Source organism: Gymnogyps californianus, chromosome 24 (assembly GCF_018139145.2).
Source record: "Gymnogyps californianus isolate 813 chromosome 24, ASM1813914v2, whole genome shotgun sequence".
Classification (NCBI taxonomy): domain Eukaryota; kingdom Metazoa; phylum Chordata; class Aves; order Accipitriformes; family Cathartidae; genus Gymnogyps; species Gymnogyps californianus.
The window spans coordinates 1,472,074-1,491,014 of NC_059494.1; the positions used below are offsets into that span (position 1 = coordinate 1,472,074).

Genomic DNA, 18,941 nt, shown 5'->3' on the forward strand with positions numbered 1-18,941 from the left:
TGTCCCTTGCTTTTATACTGACAGCTAGGAAAAGCTTTACAGAGGCAAGTTCAAGCCCTGGCTACACCTTTTTCCTCCTTTTCCTTCAAAAATTTATTATATGTAAGGACCTGGTTCTAGAAGAAAGGACATTTGCTCTCGTTGGAGAGAAATGAGGAGATCCCCATTTTGGGGGAGGTGCCCTAACAGCGTAAGAAAACTACAGTCAATAATACACTGTTTGGAGTAATTGTGTTGGACTAATAGAGGTGTTTTCATTTTTTTGCCTTCAAAGCTTTTCTTTGGTGTAATACCAATGACCTTTTTCCTATTTATTTTGGGGTTTTTTTTAGAAGACACTACCACATCCTTAGTGTGAACACTTAATCTGTGCTGAGATGTTATTTCTCAAAATCAATGTACAGTATTTTTTTCTATTGATATTCCGTTCTGCTTTAAAGTTAATCCTGATGTATTGTGCCCAAAGAAAGTCTGGACTCAGAAATTCAAATACTGTTATTTTGGATTGTTTTCTATCCTACAAGCAGGTATATTTTCTAATTAAAAAAGAATTCCTGAAAGTCCTGTATCATCTTTAATTCTGCATATCTCATGACTGAGTGGCCAATCACAACCAGACTGTAGATTTGAGCAATAATAAACACCTTAAAAGAGAATATGCTCAAAGAACAATAGGGTACTTCTGAAATAAATAGCTTTTGTGAACCTTGTTAAGTAGGTAACTTGCTGAATTGCAGCAAGTGTGGAAAATGTTTGCATTATCTGTGGGCAATAAAGTTACTGCTGTTTAAGAAAGCGCTAGCACACAGTGTGTTCTCTTCAGCTTTTCGTGCCTAATTCACGTCATTAGAAGGTTGTGCTGATTTCCTTGAAAATTATCTCCTAGGCAAGACTTTGCTTTGAAGAGGAAGTCGTATTTCGTTATCCTGCCACTAGGTAATAAAGCAATAGTAAAGCCGCAAATACAAAGCAATAAAATCTGATTTTTAAAACAGCTGCCTCTTTGGCAAAAGTTCATTATAGACTGTTTGATTCGTGGGGCTAACAAAAGTTCCATCTTTGAACAGTTTACAAGACCTATTTCAGAAACTGGAACTAGTATTGGATGGAAAATAAGAATTTTGAAGAACAATCTAAAATGAGAGAGCATTAAGAGGTCACACAACACAAAAATGAAAAGAGAATCCGTAAGTTCTGGCTTTATCTGATGCCTTATCAGTTACTGTGTGTTATTTACTGATGTCAACGGCAGGAAGGTTAGTAGAGGGAGTTGTGCGAAGTTCTCATTTGTTGTGCGCACTGAGCGCAGAAAAATCCGTGGTTTATTTTACTGTTCAATCCTGGTAATTAAGTCACTAAGAGGATGCAGATCAGTTCTCATCCATATGCCTATGTAGTTTACGTGCATTTCCCCTGACTCACAAAAAGGAACACCAAGACTAAAGATGATCGGTTGTTTAGGGGTGTCACACAGAAAAAAGCAAGTGTTTCTGCTCAGCATCACCAGTAGCTTCCATACCCCGGTCCCACCGCGGTCATCTAGCGAGAAGCCACACGTTAGGGCAGGTAGTGGGTGAGAGGGGCTTGGTCACCCGGTCCCCGGCGGGGGGAAGGCAGGGGCTGTGCCGCCGGGGCCGGGGTTGCCCCGTTCCGCCGCGCTCGGCTTTGCCCCGGGGCGGCCCCGCCACCGCCACCGGCGCAGCGCTGCACGGCCCACGTGCCCCGGCGGGCGGCGCCACGTGGCTGGGGTGGGCGGTGTCACGTGGCCGCGGGGGGGGGCGCCAACGGTCGCTCTTCAGGCGACGGAGGGGAGGCTGAGGGAGACGGCGCCATTTTGGGGGTGTGTGTGGGCTGAGGGGAGCGGGGTGGGTGTCTGGCCTCGGGCGCAGCGGCGTTGGGTGCTGGGGCCCTGCGGGGTGTGGGGGAGTCCCCTGAGGGGCGAGGAGGCTCAGCGGAGTGATGTTGGTTTGGGGCGTAGTTTGGGGAGCCTGGGGCCATGAGCGGTCGCATACCTCCTTGTCCCTCAGGCTTGGGCCACCTCTGCACCACATATGCTGTCCAGAAATGCCCATCAGGGAAGGGGTTAAAGCAAAACGTGTGGGAATCCAGGGTCAGAATTAAGATTTGTCCAGTTAAACAAAGATGTGATGGGACAGGGCAGCTGTAAACTCCTGGTGGCCATTAGTGCCAGGATCAGCTGTCCCGGGTGCTGTGAACAAAGCAGCTCACAGGAAAGCATAAAACAGGACGGTAGAAAAAGTCTGTTCTCAAATACTGTATGTCCTAGGAGATAGGTGCTGTTGGCCAAGGAAGCGTCTTGGCACGTGGGCAACGTGTCCGTGCAGTGTCACACCCTGGGTTACAATACAGGGGTTAACAGAAGTTAGTTAATAGTTTTCTGAAGTTTCCAACCTGATTTACTAATTTAAAAGTATTCTAACCCAAACAATATTTTACTTGGCTTATGCTAATGCAAACGGTTTCCTCAGCTGTGGGCATTTCCCTACAGATGAAAGTGGAGAAAGAGCAGAGATTCCCTTGTTTATGAAGGCAGATTTGGAACCTGGCTTTGTGGTTTCTGTAATTGCAGATGACAACTACCTAGCTTTAATTTTGCTCAATTTTCTAGCGTTGGCTGGAGGGCATGTTCATTCAGGTGGACTGCCAAAATGCCAGGCATAAGAGTAACTGATTCTAATTAACTTAATAAAATATAAATTCTTTTTTCATAACATATGGCTGGTTTGATATGTATATATGTTATTTTTATATAACATATATATAAGAACTGGTGAATTACTGTAAATAAAGCAGTTTTAGCTACGATTTTTCTTAAATACTTAAAATAGCTGACTGCTGCAAAATGTTCCCACTCGTTCTTACTGTTTGTGAAATAATACTTGGATGCCCTGCAGAAAATCTGAAACACCGTAGCTTGCAAATGAGAATCACAGACTTGGCGCAAAACTTGGTTTGCTGGTAATAGCTTGGAATTGCCATCAAAGTAGTGTCTACTTCTGATTAGTATAAATACAGGTAATAGCTACAAAGTCTTGTAAAAGAGCATGGCTGTCCATCTCTTATAAAAATGAAGGTGACCAAATATTACAGTGAACTTAAATTGCTTTTAATTTTAGGATGTCTGGAAGTACTTATCTGAACAGAAAATGTAAGAGGTTTTGACAAGTTTCAGAAAGTATTTGAAGACTGCAGATACTTAATGTTGGAGGGCTTCTGCAGGACGTTTTCAAGAACCATGAAGAAATTGCTGCCTGTAATTATTTAATGACAAGGAATAAAAACTGGGAAGAACTTATTTCTAGTTGAATCTCTGAAAATGCGTAGCACTGCTGTTGTCCTTTATCTTGTTTTGCAATTAATACAAGAGACAAAAGCATCTGTTGTGAACTGCATTCCCAGAAAAACAGTAAAATACCAAAGTAAGTGAAAAATAGTAATTTCACAAGCAGAAAGAAACATAGCACAGTGTTGGGAGTTTGTTTTTTATTAGGCATAGAAAGAATGCTATGGACTGTTTCACCTCGGGTGTTGCGGATGCACTCATCCAAATGACAGTGAGGAGTGCCTGAACAGTAATTGTTGTAGCTGGAGGTTCTGGCTTATAGGTAATAATAATAGTGTTGTTTACTTTCCTGTAATAAATTGGGAAAAGAATATCCATGCATTTATTCAATACTTTAATATTATTTAGAAAATGTTCTGGAAATGTGTACAAGCTTTTACCTTTGTTCTGTTACAGTTTGTTTTCAGTCTGGAATTTTTATTACATAACACTGTGATTCTAGTGATAAATATTTTTTAAATAATTTATCTTCTATGTTTTGCAGCTGGTAATATAAACACTTTTATGAAAGAAGGATTATCCAATGTTTCTACTCTCCTTGTGAATGAAGAAACGAATACCTTATTTGTTGGAGGCAGAGATGCAGTGTTTGCTCTTGACTTGAATAATATTTCTAGAGAAATATCCAGGGTAATTTAAAGAGTTTTCTTTTTTTTTCCCCATACCTTCTTTAAAAAAATACTTTGCTTGTGGTTCTCTTAATTTGAACATAATGTTCTGATTTTAAATGTATAAAAGTATTACTATTTCAAGGCTTGAAACTTTATCACAGAACTTTTTTTTTAAGCAAAGCAATACCTCTCTTTGGGTTATTTATTACGCCTTGTATCTCACGGAGATCCATAGAAAAATGCTTATTTACCCCAGTAGGTTCAAAGTTAGGATTATTTAGGGACTTTTTACCACATAATTTTGTGAAAAAAAATTTGCAACCTACCACCTTACAAGTATTTCTGACTTTTAGGAATACTGGTTTGCTACACAGGAAAGACAACTGGAATGTATTCGTAGAGGGAAGGACAAGGTAGGAACTTCTCTTTCCCCCTCTAAGTTATTAACTACAATGAAAATGGCTACAGTATCAAGCTTCTTTTTAATAAACAAAGTAAAAGCAAGTTCATTTAAATCTGTTGGGTTTGTTTGCTTGCTGCTAAGACACCAGGAAATTTTCAGATGCAATCCGCTATGTAAATTTTATTTTTATTTTCTATTTTAGATAAGATGCCAGAACTACATCCTCTTCCTCCATAAGATAAATTACTCTAACTTATATGTTTGTGGAACCAATGCATATCACCCAACTTGTGATCATATGGTAATTATGTTTGAATACAGGTTTTACTGAAGATATTGGAGTAGTATGGCAGATCTTTAAAGACCTTTCTCAAAATATTCCTGTTGAAAATTAGAAAGTTTCCTAATTCTTTTATAAAAGTATGAAAGACCAGAAAATTACTTATCAAATGTTATTTTTTTCATTCTATTTAAATGATTGTTTGCCATAGGTTATCCATGGGACGAACATAAGCTTGCAAGGAAGAGGTGAAGAGAGCAGAGGAAAGTGTCCGTTTGAACCAACTCTGAAGTATGCGTCTGTTTTTGTAGGTATGTTTGGACTGACATGCAACCTGAAGTGATTTTTCTCATCTAAACTAAGTTATTGGATACTGTTACCCTAATTCTCTTTTTGCATGTCAACCTCAATTTGTTCCTTGTGATATGTCTTTGCATTTTAAAAATAAGTACTTTATACTTGTTTGTTTCTTCCAAACGTTTACAGATGGGGAATTTTATTCGGCTACTTCAAATAATTTCTTGGGAACAGAACCTATAATACTTCGCAGTATGAGAAATCCTGTAAGAACAGAGTTTAAAACATCGTGGCTAAATGGTATGAAGTGTTTTTATATATTTCAGTCTCTTGAACTTTAATTTGGTGTATGAATTCTCTCTAGAATGTAGTAGTATGTTATGTATTGATTTTGTCGTGTGAGCTTTTGAACTAAGGACAGAATTTAAAAGAAATTCGTGACTATGGACTACAGTGACGAGACAAGCCATAGCCCCTTTCCATTTATGAAAGCACAGTTCCTTCTCTTAATGTTTGATAGATTCATAAATACTTTTCAGCCCTTCCCTTGTCCACTAGTCCACAAAAAAGTTCAATTAGACTTAATTTTAAAATAATACCTGGCATTTATGTTTTTCATGGAATAAACTTAAAATGTATTGTGTATTTATGTGTTTCAGAACCAAGCTTTGTCAACATGGAAATAGTGCATGAAAGTGAATCTAATCCAAATGGAGATGATGATAAAATTTATGTGTTCTTCACTGAAACAGCTGTTGAATTTGAATTCTATGACAAGCTTCTGGTGTCCAGAATTGCCCGTATCTGCAGAGTTAGTATTTGTAGTGTAAAGATTTTGTTTAGTATGTTTCAGATGAAGTTTCATAGTCGAGTGATTACCAATGGTATCTACACTGGCTAACCAAACAAAATTCTGTCATATACATTTTATTTTTGAACTAGCTTCCTCTTTTTCCTGCTAGAGCAGAACCAGCTGTTCAGGTTGCATTTGACATTTAAACCATTTTTCTTTGCCTTTGAACTGAGATTTGTATTGAAAGGCCAACTATATTTTTATATTATAACGTTATTCCTTCATTTAGGGTGATCTTGGTGGAAAACGCATATTGCAGAGAAGATGGACATCATTTTTAAAATCCCGCCTTTCCTGTTCCATTCCAGAATTAAGCTTCCATTTCAATGTTGTCCAGGACATCTTTTTACTTAGGAGAAGAAAGTGGCAGGACAGCGTATTTTATGGAATTTTTTCCCAACAATGGTGAGATAGAGGGCTATGTATGCTACTAAAGTTTGTAATGAACTGAGTAAGGGTTCTTACTTCAGTATTAATAGCCTGAGTACAGCCTTTTGGCCTTAACTCAGAACAACAAGCTACCAGCTACTTACGCTGCATATTTTAATGGACCACATTTGTTTTTCTTACAGCTTGATCCAACTGAGCAAACATTGTCATTTGAAACAAAACGTTTTTGGTTCCTGGGCCAAAGCCTTCAATTAAAGACTAACCAAAAGCTTCTCCTAAGCCAAGTTTTTAGAGTTATGTTTTCTCTAGTCGGATGGTGGGGCAATTAAAACTAATTACATATAAAATTACATAATTACATACACAAAGCCTTGGATTCTTCTGGTCTTTATAGCACTAAAGGAAATAGCTGACATTTCAAGGTGCAGAATTATTCTCCTGTTCCAAAAGAAGTATCTGTCATGGCCTGCTTGTCTAATGTAATATTCTGTGAAAATGAAAACAGAACTCCAAACAAATACCTTACAAGTTTTAGGGTTAACTAGTTTTTTCTTAATGCTCTGACTAATGAAGAAAAACAAGACAAAGTGTATCAAAACTTCACATGTCAAAAAATACCAATGACGAAGTAGCCGTGAGTAGGTAATTCTCATGTTTTATAAAAGCATCAGAATTATCGGAATGCAGCCCAGTCAGCACTGTGCAGCTTAACCTGCTGCCACCTATTTACCTGTCAGTTTATACCCACTGGAGCTTATATGAATTTTATTTCTGGTTATGGCAGGTTGGGTTCAATGTGTCCTAAGACAGGAATTTGTAGAACATTTATTCCTTTGGGTGTGGCAAAGAGACTTAGACTTGGTATTCACTGGTAGAACTGAACTCACATCAGTGTCTGATCCAGACCCTCCTAAAAGTCTACCTAAATTTTCAGTCATCATTTTGAAAAGCATTATAATTGGAAGCAAAGAGGAAAAGTATTGTGTTTTTCAGTGAGATGAGTTAAAGGGATTAGAAGAAGAATTAATGGTCTGTGTCAGAAGTGTGGAGCCAAAGGGAGGAGAATCCTGTCAAAACGTTGATTACCATAATACTTCGGCTCATCTGTCTGTTCACAAGAGAGGTTGTCAAAAGGTCCTCATTCTCTAAGTTGTTTCAATTTATTTGAGGGCGGTTACTTGACTTTTAACAAAAACATATTTAATACCATCTTTTATTAATATCTTTGTTTTACTCTCTTTTTAGTGAATCATGAAAACTGCAACAGAGAAGTATTTTTAGTGTTAGGTACCTTTTAACTAATCGTGAAAAAGATACAGCAGTGTGCACTGTGGAGATTGGGTTATTTTACAGTATTTCTTTCTATATAAAAGCCAATAAAACTTGCTTTTATTTTGTCTGTTGTTTTGTGTTTGTTTTTTTTTCTTCTAAGGGGAAGATTAGACATATCAGCTGTTTGTGCATACAGTATGAAAAATATTCAGGAAGTCTTCTCCAAAGGAAGCTACAAAGGACCAGTAACTGTAGAACATTCCCCTGTTAAGTGGATGGTATATAGGGGAGAAGTGCCAGTTCCACGTCCTGGTGCTGTAAATATGAATTTACTTGTTCCAATTAAAGAACAGCCTCTGGATTGTCTTTTTTGGCAGCAAATCATTAGCTCATGTTTTACCAATATAAATGCAGTCTTTATAATCAGCAGATATACCTGCTTTCTCATTCCATCATACGAAGGTTCCTAGAAAAGCTGCCTTGCTTACAGTTCTGCTCCACAAGAGATGTGGGATTATTAGCTAGTTCATAAAGCGTGAGGAAAAGAATGATTTTTATCTTTTGAAGATAAGTAGAAATAACTGAATGTTTAGAAGGAAATACACCTTTTTTATATACCTTGGTGAAATGTAAAAGCAATTGTAATCACATTTGTTATGTTTTGTTTCTAGTGCATTGATAATTTTGCCCGGAGTGTTGGGTATAATACTTCTTCTGACTTGCCTGACAAAGTTTTGCAGTTTGTTAGAGATCACCCTCTAATGGATAATTCTGTAAATCCAATTGGTAATAGACCGGTGCTGCTGAAGAGAGGTTCAAACTACACCAGGATTGTAGTAGACAGAGTCACTGGCCTAGATAAACAAACATACGATGTTATGTTTCTAGGAACAGGTAAGTGCTTTCATTTTAGGAAAAGATACTATACATTTTTATGTATTTTGTTCCAGAATTTTTTTCTGAGGCTTCAAAAAAGTAAAAGTATTCATCAGCTCTGTTTGAAGTTTTGCATTCAGAAGCTGTCTTGCTAGTTTAGTATTTTCATCCCAGTTAGATTAAATGTGTTTGGCTTGTTGGACATTAAAAGGCTTTCTTTAGAAACTTTCCATATCAAAGGAGACTTGACATAATAATATTTGCAAATTCAGGGATTGTTTGAGGTCTTTTTTTCCCCCTGAAAAAAATCATTGCTTCTCTCTTATTGAAAGAAAAAAATAAGAATTGCTTTGAAGAATTTTAAAAATTCCCTGTACCCAGGAATGTCTTCTAAATCTCTGTCTAATTTCAACATGAATTATCAGGCTAAAATGTTATGCTATGTTTAAACAAGTTTATCTTTAGAAATACATTTCATTTTATGTAGATGATGGATATTTGCATAAAGCTTTCAGTTGTGATGGGGAAATGTTCATTGTGGAAGAGCTACAGCTGTTTCCGTCTCCTGAGCCTGTACAGTCTCTCCAGCTGTCTTCTCAAAAGGTAGAACTTCTGTGCCTGCATATGGAAAGTGACTGCTCTAATAGCTTGCCTCAGGCCTTGCTCTTCTGTGGTGTTCTTCTGGTTTTAAAGAGCCCCTAAATGTCTCGTAATTCTGCTTCTATCATGTATTCGTTAATAACAGAAGCACGAAACATCTTTTCTCTGTAGAAGAAGAATTTGTGTGTGTCAAAATATAACTGAAACAAGCCTTTATGTTCATTAAAAAATTAGGGAAGGAGCTCTGTCATTTCACATGCTGTGGAAAGCTAGGTTTTTTCCTCATTCATATCGCCATCTATTCTTACAAGATTTTTAATTTACTGGTATTTTTAATAAATACCAGAAAATCTTACAATCCATATTAGAAAATAACAGCTTAAAATCTCGCTCACTATTGTAAAAGAACTCCCTCCTGCATTTCTAGGGAATGCTCTATGTGGGGTCCCTATCTCAAGTGGTGCAGCTTCCAGTTTCTGAGTGCCACCGGTACAAGTACTGCTTGGATTGCATCTTGGCGAGGGATCCTTACTGCGCGTGGTCTCAGTCTGCTAAGGAATGTGTTCTGGCAAATCGAACGGGTCATACGGAGTAAGTAAAAAGCTATTGTTTCCCCTGCACACCTGATGCAAGATTGCTTTATCAGTGCACTCTTAATGTCTGTAACACAAAACTAGGGTGATTCCTAGAAATGGAAGGATGCAAGCTGGAACACTTCTTGTCTGTGTTTTCATCTGTTTGGTTTTTGGGGTTTTTTGTTGTTTTTTTTTCCAGGAATTTAATTCAGAGTGTGAAATATGGGGATGCTTCCAGCTGCCTTAGTGTAGGTATGTGAACGTTTGTTTTAAGAAAGAATATTTTAACTTCATGCAATCAAAATGCTTGTTCAGTTTGTGCTCTCTGGAATTCTTGCATTTTAGAAAAACACAGAATTAAAATCATGTTGATTATTACTTTTGAACTAAGACTGAAAAAAACCACACTGAGCTGAGCTGGTACTGCCTAATGCTCTTAACCCTCTCAGTCTAAATGTCAGAATACCTCAGTTCAGACTGAAACTCTTACTCTCAAGGGAAGCGTAAATGTGACCCGTTTGAAGTTATTGGTGTCCCTCCCACACCCACTGTGCAGAAATCACATGACACGTCAGCTGTCCTATTAAATCTGTCACTGCTTTAGCATGCTGTTCTGCAGATACATGACATACTATTCAAGAGTACACTTAAAAAGAAGGCTATTTGTTATCAGCCATTTAAAATGACTTTTATAATTTTTAGCGGGATTGGGAAATTAATTACTTTTAATGTAGAATTGCAGGTGTGTGTGATCTGGTATTATTATGCAGTGGCTTCGTGATGAGTTGCAAGATACATTGCTTTCTTCATGACACAAGATGTATCTCTTACTTCCACTTACGTCTCTTTAAAGTCAGAGTTGTCTTTAGTCTTGTATATTTTAGACTGCATGACAAATGATAATAAGGCAATCAGTGGGACAGTTGGGGAACTTTTACATAGCTGGTATAAGCATTGTGCAGACATCAAAGCATTTCTGTGAAGAGATGTCATTAACCAATACAGAAGTTGAGGCATACAAAGGTGAATTTATTTATGCATGGCTATGTGTACAGGTGAGGCAAAATCAGATTAAAATCTGGAAGTCTTAAACTTCTAGTCCTGTATTCATTCTGTTACACATCAGTGGGAATAAGGCCAGCAAGATGTCACTGATAGTCAGACCTGTTAGTAATGGGATTTCTTTGTCTTTACCCCTTACCTGCTCATTACCCATTGTCAAGACTGGTGAATTAAATTTTATATTTATTTGAATATGTATTTTGTTATGTAAGTTAAACTAAAACCCCAGTGTTCTTACCTAAAAAAATTATCTACATAATTTCAGAAAACAGTGTGAGAAAGTGTCTCTTTACCCTTGGAAACAATGTTCATCTTAAATGCGTTCCTCTGTCAAATCTGGCAAGCGTAGTGTGGAAGTTTAATGGGAGCAGACTTCAGGCCGAGGACTCTAAGTATCTCCTCTATGATGGAGGAATAGCAATATTTAATGTGACAATGGATGCAGCTGGATTCTATGATTGTCTCTCAGTAGAGAAGTCCAAAGGGAAGGAATTCCTTATCACTGTGGCCCGCTATGCCCTTTACGCCCAAGAAAAGACAGAGGAAGCAAATGTTACTGCCGCAGCAAATAAGCATAATGAAGCAGGAATGGAGGGTTTTCAGTCTTCAGTACCACCTTCTTTACTGAACGAGGCACCAAAACAGAAATCTGTGGACAACCAAAGAGAGAAGCTTGTTTTAAAACTCCTGGGGGCTGGGTTTGCTCTTCTTTTCTTTTTCTTGTTGGTTTGGAACTTCTACAAGGGTCATTTATCTCTGCCTTGGAAGAGCAGAGAAACCAGCTCAAAAACCACTAGTACAGCTGGCTTGGGAAGTCCAGCACTGGCTACAGAGGGAGCAGGCAGTGTAAGGAAGAGTTCAGCCACACAAACGAACGTGTCTTGTGTTAATGAATCAACGCTTGTCAGCTTTTCTTGAGGAGTGCAGCGCCAGTGCACAGCACAGTGCGAGTTTCACAGAGAGCTCTGGGAGCTTGCAGCTCACAGAGCTGTTTGGCTGCGATGACATGATGTTTCCTGTTAAGGAATGTGGAATGTAAATTTGGGTAGGAGTCAGAAACTCTGAATTGAAGATGACAAGCTGCATTGTGTATTACATAGATGTGTTACCAGTTACTACTTTTAAAAGCAAAATTCCTTGTTTGGGTACCTTTTTGACATGATAGAACCATAAGAATAAATTTCTTTCAAAAATTGACACTGATCCACTTTTTTGTAATGTTGGGGTTGCCCAATTACAGAAATTAATACTTCAGAAGCTAATAATACTTAGCATTTAGTGCTTTCACCTTCAGACTTTCTGTTTAATCTACGAATAGCAACTAATTAAGTCTCCTAGTGCCCCAAGAGGTTGCTACTATCCTCATTTTACATGTGAGGTTAAATTACTTGTCACTGACCATAGTGAGTATTGGTGTCAGATCTGGTGCTTTGTTAGAAGTTCCTGAGTCATCTTCCTATATTTTATCTTTCTCTATTTTCCTCTCCTTTCCCTTTTTGTAGGCTTTCAGCACCCTTTCCACACATTTCTTTTTCTAATGTGTTTTTAGTGACCTTTATGATACATCTTCCTCTGTCCAAAAATGTCATGAGTCAACTTACGTACTGCGTCATTGTTCTGAATTTATTTCTGAGGTGTGGTCAGAATTCAGACATTGTAGCGCCTTTTGTTAAAGGCCATTGAAAGCTGAGCATTTTTTCTGAGACACTTTTTTCTTCGTTTTCAAGTAAATGTTCTCTTACATTTTCTTGTTTGGAAAATAATATGGGTTCTTGATCACGAAAATCCCTGAACAAAAGGCTATGCTGCCTCACTCTGTCTCTTGCCAGACACGCATAAAGTACAAGGTTGATGCTCTTCTAGACACAGGCAGCTCATTTTTTTCCAGTTTTCACATAGCTATGGAAGGAGAAGCCTGCTTGGAAATGGATTCTCCTATGTGGAAGTCTGTACCAGCTGTAGCAAGACACCTGCTTTCAGGTTAAACAGGAATGCTTGGAAATGAAGACGATGTGTACGATACAGATACCTGGATAGGAAGAAGGACCAGATACGCGGCTCTTCGGTGGTTTTTCTCCCTTAAGACGTAAATAGGTTAAGCTTCTTTACATTGGAGCAAAGTCACAGTCTTTTTTTTTTGGATGCCTTCTTTCTCCCTGGATCAAGTTATTCTTCTGTTATGCTTCATAACAACAGGTTCTTGTGTATTATGTGCAAATACCATAGAAGGAAGGTGAGGCCAGTTGTTGAACTTGCAAGAAGCAAATTCACGGATTACTGTGTGTGTCTGTTACGCTGCTACTTACCAACACAGCAATGTTTGCACTGTCGTGGAAGGATGTAAAGGTGGGGAACAATGTCAGCCTTTCTAGCGAGGTGAAGCCATAGGCACAAAGTGTGGACAAGAGAACTATATAAAACGGACGTCTGAAAATCAGAAGACTGGCTAGCTGCTGGCAAACCGTTATGCCAAGACCTGCCTGGCTGCATTTCAGTGATTGTATCAGTGCAATGCAGAAACAAGATCTGCGGTGCATATCTTGTCTCAGTTTGACAGGGAGTCTACTTCCTTGCAGCGTTCCTTTACCTATATTCCTACTCCCTATATGCAAAGGGCTATATGGAAATTAATGATGCAGACTGGATAGTGGTATGTAACTAATAACATAGGAAGTGATCGAAATTTCCATTCTTATCTTTGGGGACACTTACTCTCTTCCCATAGTGGAAGGAAGTGGAGATGGAATATAAAACCCCATTTCAGAAAATCCTCACAAGGCTACCAGCATTTGGTTTTAGTTCAATTCCTGCTGATCTAATTACCCTAATTTAAATGTGTAAAATAATTAGCTTCTAAGAGAAGTCATAGATAAGCTACAGTTAACAGGTCGATATGAAAGATACTGTGCCCTACTTTCAGTCGTGTCTTCGGTGCAGTTGTAGTCCTTTTGTCATTGGTCGCCACGCTGCACGTCGGAAGGACGGAGAATATGGGGCAAGGGGACTGCTGGTGCTCAGCGCTGCGACAGAGCCCAGGTAGTCCTTGAGCTGCTTGTTCAGCTGCCAGCTCCGAACAGCTATCCAGCGCTGCTCCGACGTGCACCCTGCAATGGCTTTTCTGAGCGTACACCAACACGCTGTGAAAACACAAACCTTCCCCATTGCTTCTAACCTCGGTTCAGCTCTCTTGGTGCCAAAAATCTTTTGTGCTGACAGCTGCTGCCATTGTTTCAAACAGAGCATTACTTTAGTGTGCTCAAAATACATCTTGATGTCACACTTAAAATTAACAGCAGCAAACCATGACCCTAACGCAGGGGCAATAGTAGTGGGGACACTGGAGAGGAGGAATTACACCTGTCTCAGTAAATCTCCCTTCTAAATACATGACAAAATAGAGTGGAGGTTAAAACGCAGAAAGCGGAGCGTGGGAAGTGGTGTTACTGGTAGCGTTTATGCTGCTAGTATTGACTCTGATAGGAATATTGCTAAATCATGAATGCTACTTCCACCTTTTATTGTAAAATTACTAGCACAGAGCTTACTATTTTTGTGCAAGTTCTGAATTTATTAACTCACAGGGAAATTAATGTGCAGAACTGTCTGGGATTAACAAAATCTCTCTTGAGAAGATTTCCTATTAAAGTGTCCTGATAAGTAAGGAGCATAAAGGGGACTGGGATCATCCAGCAGCGACATAACTCAGCACCACTGAGTCTGCCCATGGGAAGCTTCGTGTTAGAGTAGTGGTGTATTTTAAGGCAAAACTGAGGCACTTGTGGGAATCGAGTGAGGAGTATTGGTGTTCAATCAGGATTTGAGTGTACTGGTAGGGATGTCTGGGAGGAAATGCAGAAACAGTTTCCTGCCAAAGCCAGGCTTCAGGTTCTTTACTAGGCATGTTTGTATGAGAAGCTTGCACAGTTACTATCTGCTCTAAAAACCGTGTAAAACTTGTCTACAGCTTCGAAGTTACTGACTTAAAGCCCCAGATAACTGCAGGCAGTAGAATTGGTTCACCCTGCCCAGTACAGTTGATACTGGTCAATTCTGATTTTTTTTCACACACACATTAGAACAGGCAGCGTTCACGCGTGGGCCCCATCCTTCTCCTTGTTACGTGTGGAAACACCGGGGTGGATGCACGTTGGGCTTTGCCTACAGAACACAATGCGAGCAGCACCCAGAGCAGCTGCCGTTTGCAAAATCTCTACTGCAAACCTGTTGGATGTCATGCTGAAAAGGAGCAGGCACGAAAAGATCCATTCCTGGTCTGGCCTTCTGTTGCCTTCATGAGGCCAGGCTCTTGGTGCATCTCTACCCTCATGATTAAAAATGGGTCTTGTTCCTAGACTGACCTGTTCAGCATCTGCTTCCAGCCCTTGGAGCTTCTTCCACCTGTGCGGGCTAAACGGAAAAGCACTCCTGTATAAAATTTCTTCCTATCAGGAAGTTTTTTATGGTTATGATCAAGTCACACCGTATCCTTTCTTTGATGAACAGATGAAGCACTTTTATTCTTTCAATACGGAGCGTGTTTTATTCTCTCTCATGGGTCTCCCATGAGCGCTCTCCAGTTGTTCCGCATCCTGGAGGTGTGGGCACTAGACCTGGGCAGAATGTTCCCCAGGGGAGCAGAGGTTCCTCTCCTCTCCCTTCCTTCTTCTCTTCCTCCTCCTCCTCTTCCTCTCCCTCTCCCGCTCAGTGCCTGGTTATCGCAGCTGAGGACTGCATTAGCTCCTCTGGCCACAGCAGCACGCTGGGAGTGGCTGATTGCTAATTATCCACTCCGCTTCCCCAAGCCTTTTCAGCCTCCCTTCTTCCCAGGGTATTTTCCCATTTCATCAAAACGTATTCATGGTTAATGTTAATTTTCCACTTGTATAAATGACTTCATAAAAGACAGAACAACAAAGAGCGCCCTGTTTCTGATAGGAGATGTCTAGACTAAGATAAAAGGACACGGTGTTGGTTGTCGTGGGTAGCCGGCGCCCATTCAAATCCCAGCGCAGCGCTGTAATCCAGCCCGCCGTAATCCGCCGGGTGCCCCGGCCGGCGGCCCGGGGGCGGCGGGCGGAGGCCCGGCTCGGCCCGGCTCTGCCCGGCTCTGCCCGGCAGGTGGTGCCGCCGAGCCGGCCCCGGCCCCGGGAATAAAGTCGGGAGAAGAAACGGAGAAATGTGACTGAGATGGGGCAGTTGGCAGAGGGAGGAAGCGGATAGGGAAGAGGAGGGGGGCAAGGAGAAGAGAGAGAACAAAGACATCGCGATCCAGAAGGTGGCTGTACTTCTTGGGCTGCGGGGAAAAACTTGCGGGGCTGCCGGAGCAGCAGACGGCTTTGTCTAAAAGGGCTTGCAAAAGCACCACCTAATCCTGCTGCTCCCCTCCCATGCTGAAGGGAAGGAGGGATCCTGGGAGCCAGAGAGGGGGAACTGCTGGGGACTGCGGCTGCCGGGGGAGTGCCCGAGTTCCCCGCCGAGGGCTCTGGGCTGGTGCTGGGTGTGGGTGCCCGCAGCCCGGGGGGGTCCGGGCGGCCCCTGCCCTCGCTGCCCCGCACGCTCGGGGATTACTGGGCGTTTCGAGCCAACAGCAAAACTAGCAAGATTTCAAAGTGAAATTCCGGAGGAAATTTAAAGAGCATCCGGATCCGGAGAAAGACAGAAAGAAAGAGGAAGGGAGAAATAAATCAAAACGTGGAGAGAATCTCCGGCAGCTGAAGAAAGGACGGGAGAGAAAGAAGCTGACACCCGGCAGAGATGGGGTGAGACTGGCAGTTTATTATTCTTGAGTTGTTTTTATTATTCGTGTCCGCTGAGCTATTTTTAAGGTAATGGCAAAAGAAATGAAGGTTTTAAATTGTATTTTGTCCACATTGCAAGCTTTAAAGTTCAGACTTGCCTTTTATTTTATGGGTTAGAAAGTAGGTAATTGCAAGTCTCTGCAACTTCTTTAAATAAACTCCTATGTAAGGGAAGCCTCTAGTGATCTATATGTTGCATGAAATCCAAACTGGGAGGGTGGGTGGGAGGACTGGAGCCGGGTTGTGTTCATAAACTTTTCCAGAAGTTAGAAATTAGGGATTTTGTTTGGCTGTTGTGACTTTGGCATTCAGTAAAATGGATCCTGTTTGCATTTCTAAATGGATAAATAGCTGATTGAAAATCCCTGATGACTTAGTTTATGATCCCCCTCGGATTTTCCAAGAGTGAAATAATGCTGCATGATGTGGCAGTGGATTTTGGCATGGAAATAGGAGCTTAGTCTGGTATTTAATTTATGCCCTAGTTATAAGTCTCAATCATGTAACTTTAAGGACCTGACATGTTGTTGTGAGTTTCTTGTGCAATAAACTCTTCGTGGCTGTTTGAAAGCACAGCGGATCTGTAGGAAGCCTGTCTGATCAACTCCCTCCAAATGTGTGGGTTTGACAATGCAGGAGAAATAAATAACATTCTTAGGGGCTTGTTTTCCTTTTGCTAATTATCCTCTTGGACTACCTAGATAAAATGATTGAACAGTCAGGCACAGATTGAGGAGGCAGAAAAGGTAGAGGTGAAGAGTCAGAAGTGACAGCAGTGTGAATCTGGCCTAGATCCTTTGAAGTTGGCAGAGTATGCGCTGATCCAGGTTAAATCAGAAAGTGTCCCTATTTCCCTGTAACTTTTCCTGTGATCCACAAAGTTACTGTAAAACTTCTAGAACTGCCAGGAAGGGTTTAACAAGCAGATAGCTTGGGACTAGCACTTTATTAGAGTTAGTGGATGAATCCTTCTTGGACCTACCGCAGGTACACCCAGCAGCTATGTGATTTCTTTAGAGGGTCACCAGACTCCCATGGAACATGTTGAGATAGTGTCACCATCTCAAGTCTGCTTAGACTTCACTGTATAATTATAGTGGTGTAGTAGCAGAACTATTGTTAAGCCAGAGATGATGTTTCCACCCAAAATTCCTGATTTCCACTTAACTCCTGAGATAAAAGTGTCTTTTTGCTTGTACGTTGATCACATGGGGATACTGAGTAGCTTTCAGCAGTGTTTAGATTACTCTGGATACAAAGCATTAGAGATTAAAAGCACATCACCTCTTACATCACATTCTGGCAGTTGATTTTAGTTAACTTATTTTTAAAGCAGGGATTGTGGTTTCATTCCTCCATATTAGATTTCTTTGTAACATCATGTTCTGGTTTTCATGGATAAATTCTCCGTGGACTCTTTTGTATCCACTGTGCTGTAGGTATTAATGCATTAGCACTTCCTCTCTGAAGAGGACAGTTGTAAATAACACTTGATCCTGAGGGAAGTGAATTTAGTTAGGTCCTAGCTGACTCTTCAGTGGACACTTACTCACATTTCTCTGAGACTCTGCTGATAGCATTGTCAAATATAAATACAGGTAGATGCAACTTACTGGCTTCTAATTTGAGCAGTGTGGAGTTTACCTGCTTGTCACATACATCAAGCAAATTAATTCACCCACTCTTACCTATACTGTCATCCCACTGACCTCTGCTAAACAGGCAATTTGAACTGTCCTTGTCAAAGAGGCTGCTGGTTGTGCTTTTGGAGCTCTGGCAAGGGCAGGCTGAAAATAGCAGCAGATCTTGGGGACTTTTTCTAGTGAAGCTGAGCAGGCATCTGTGCCTGGAAGTACTACGGGTCCTGTAGCTTATAATGAAGATGCAGAGGCAGAATGTGTTGGAGGCATGGAGCATTTTGAAATGTGCATGTATCTCAACTTCTCTGGTTCTAATTATTACTGGACATATTTTCTGGAAGGTATAAAGAACTACTTAGCTGCAGTCTGGCTCTGCTGGGGTTTTTTAAACTTTTAATTGCTGTACAGACTTCCAGCAACGGTCTGTGTGTCTCAAAAGAAAGAGCTGCTGAAGCTTAGTAGCAGAAGTAACAGTTGTCCCAGGAAGGTGAATGCACAGATTGTGTTGTAGACACCCAGTAGCGTAGTATTCAGCAGCCAAGATGCTCTGTAGATGGAGACTGGTTTCCAAAAGAAAAAAAAGAAAAATCTCTCTCAGCTGCGTTGCGTCTTTAAATGCCCTTGATCCCCTGTCTCTGTGCCTGACCTTGCATGCTTGTCAGTGTTCCCCACGCTGATCCAACAGGAGCATATTCAGCCAGGATTCCTTTGCTGCCCTTTATCTGCAGACAGGCTGTGAGGCAGCTGCTTTTCATTCCTGTGCTAAGCCCTGCTGGGTAATCTCTTGGGAGTTGCAGGAGGCAGAAGGGAAAGCAGCCCCTAGCCAGCTCCCATTGCTGGAGCTGCGCTACTCCACCTTCCCTTTGTGGCTGTTGGGTAGAAGCCTGGCCTCCTTCAATCCCATCTGGACACTAGCAGCA

At 40.8% G+C, this 18,941-nt stretch overlaps 1 protein-coding gene across 4 annotated transcripts in view; it reads left to right on the forward strand.

The window, feature by feature from the left end:
• The first annotated feature begins 1,094 nt into the window (after nucleotides 1-1,094).
• HOMER3 (homer scaffold protein 3) overlaps nucleotides 1,095-18,941 on the forward strand; it is a 39,130-nt gene continuing 21,283 nt past the window's right edge. For 2 of the 4 annotated variants that reach the window (XM_050910418.1, XM_050910419.1), the window contains exon 1: nucleotides 15,827-16,342. Coding sequence is in view for 3 of the 4 variants with exons in the window: in XM_050910419.1 (XP_050766376.1) it covers nucleotides 16,338-16,342 (5 nt within the window). In the remaining variant the exon portion in view is untranslated. Of the gene's footprint in view, nucleotides 1,188-3,848; nucleotides 3,995-4,328; nucleotides 4,389-4,580; nucleotides 4,680-4,869; nucleotides 4,970-5,144; nucleotides 5,256-5,614; nucleotides 5,767-6,037; nucleotides 6,214-7,630; nucleotides 7,788-8,141; nucleotides 8,365-8,833; nucleotides 8,950-9,373; nucleotides 9,538-9,720; nucleotides 9,774-10,848; nucleotides 11,765-15,826; nucleotides 16,343-18,941 lie in introns of those variants that run through there. The other 2 variants (XM_050910417.1, XM_050910416.1) reach the window with 2 other exon arrangements.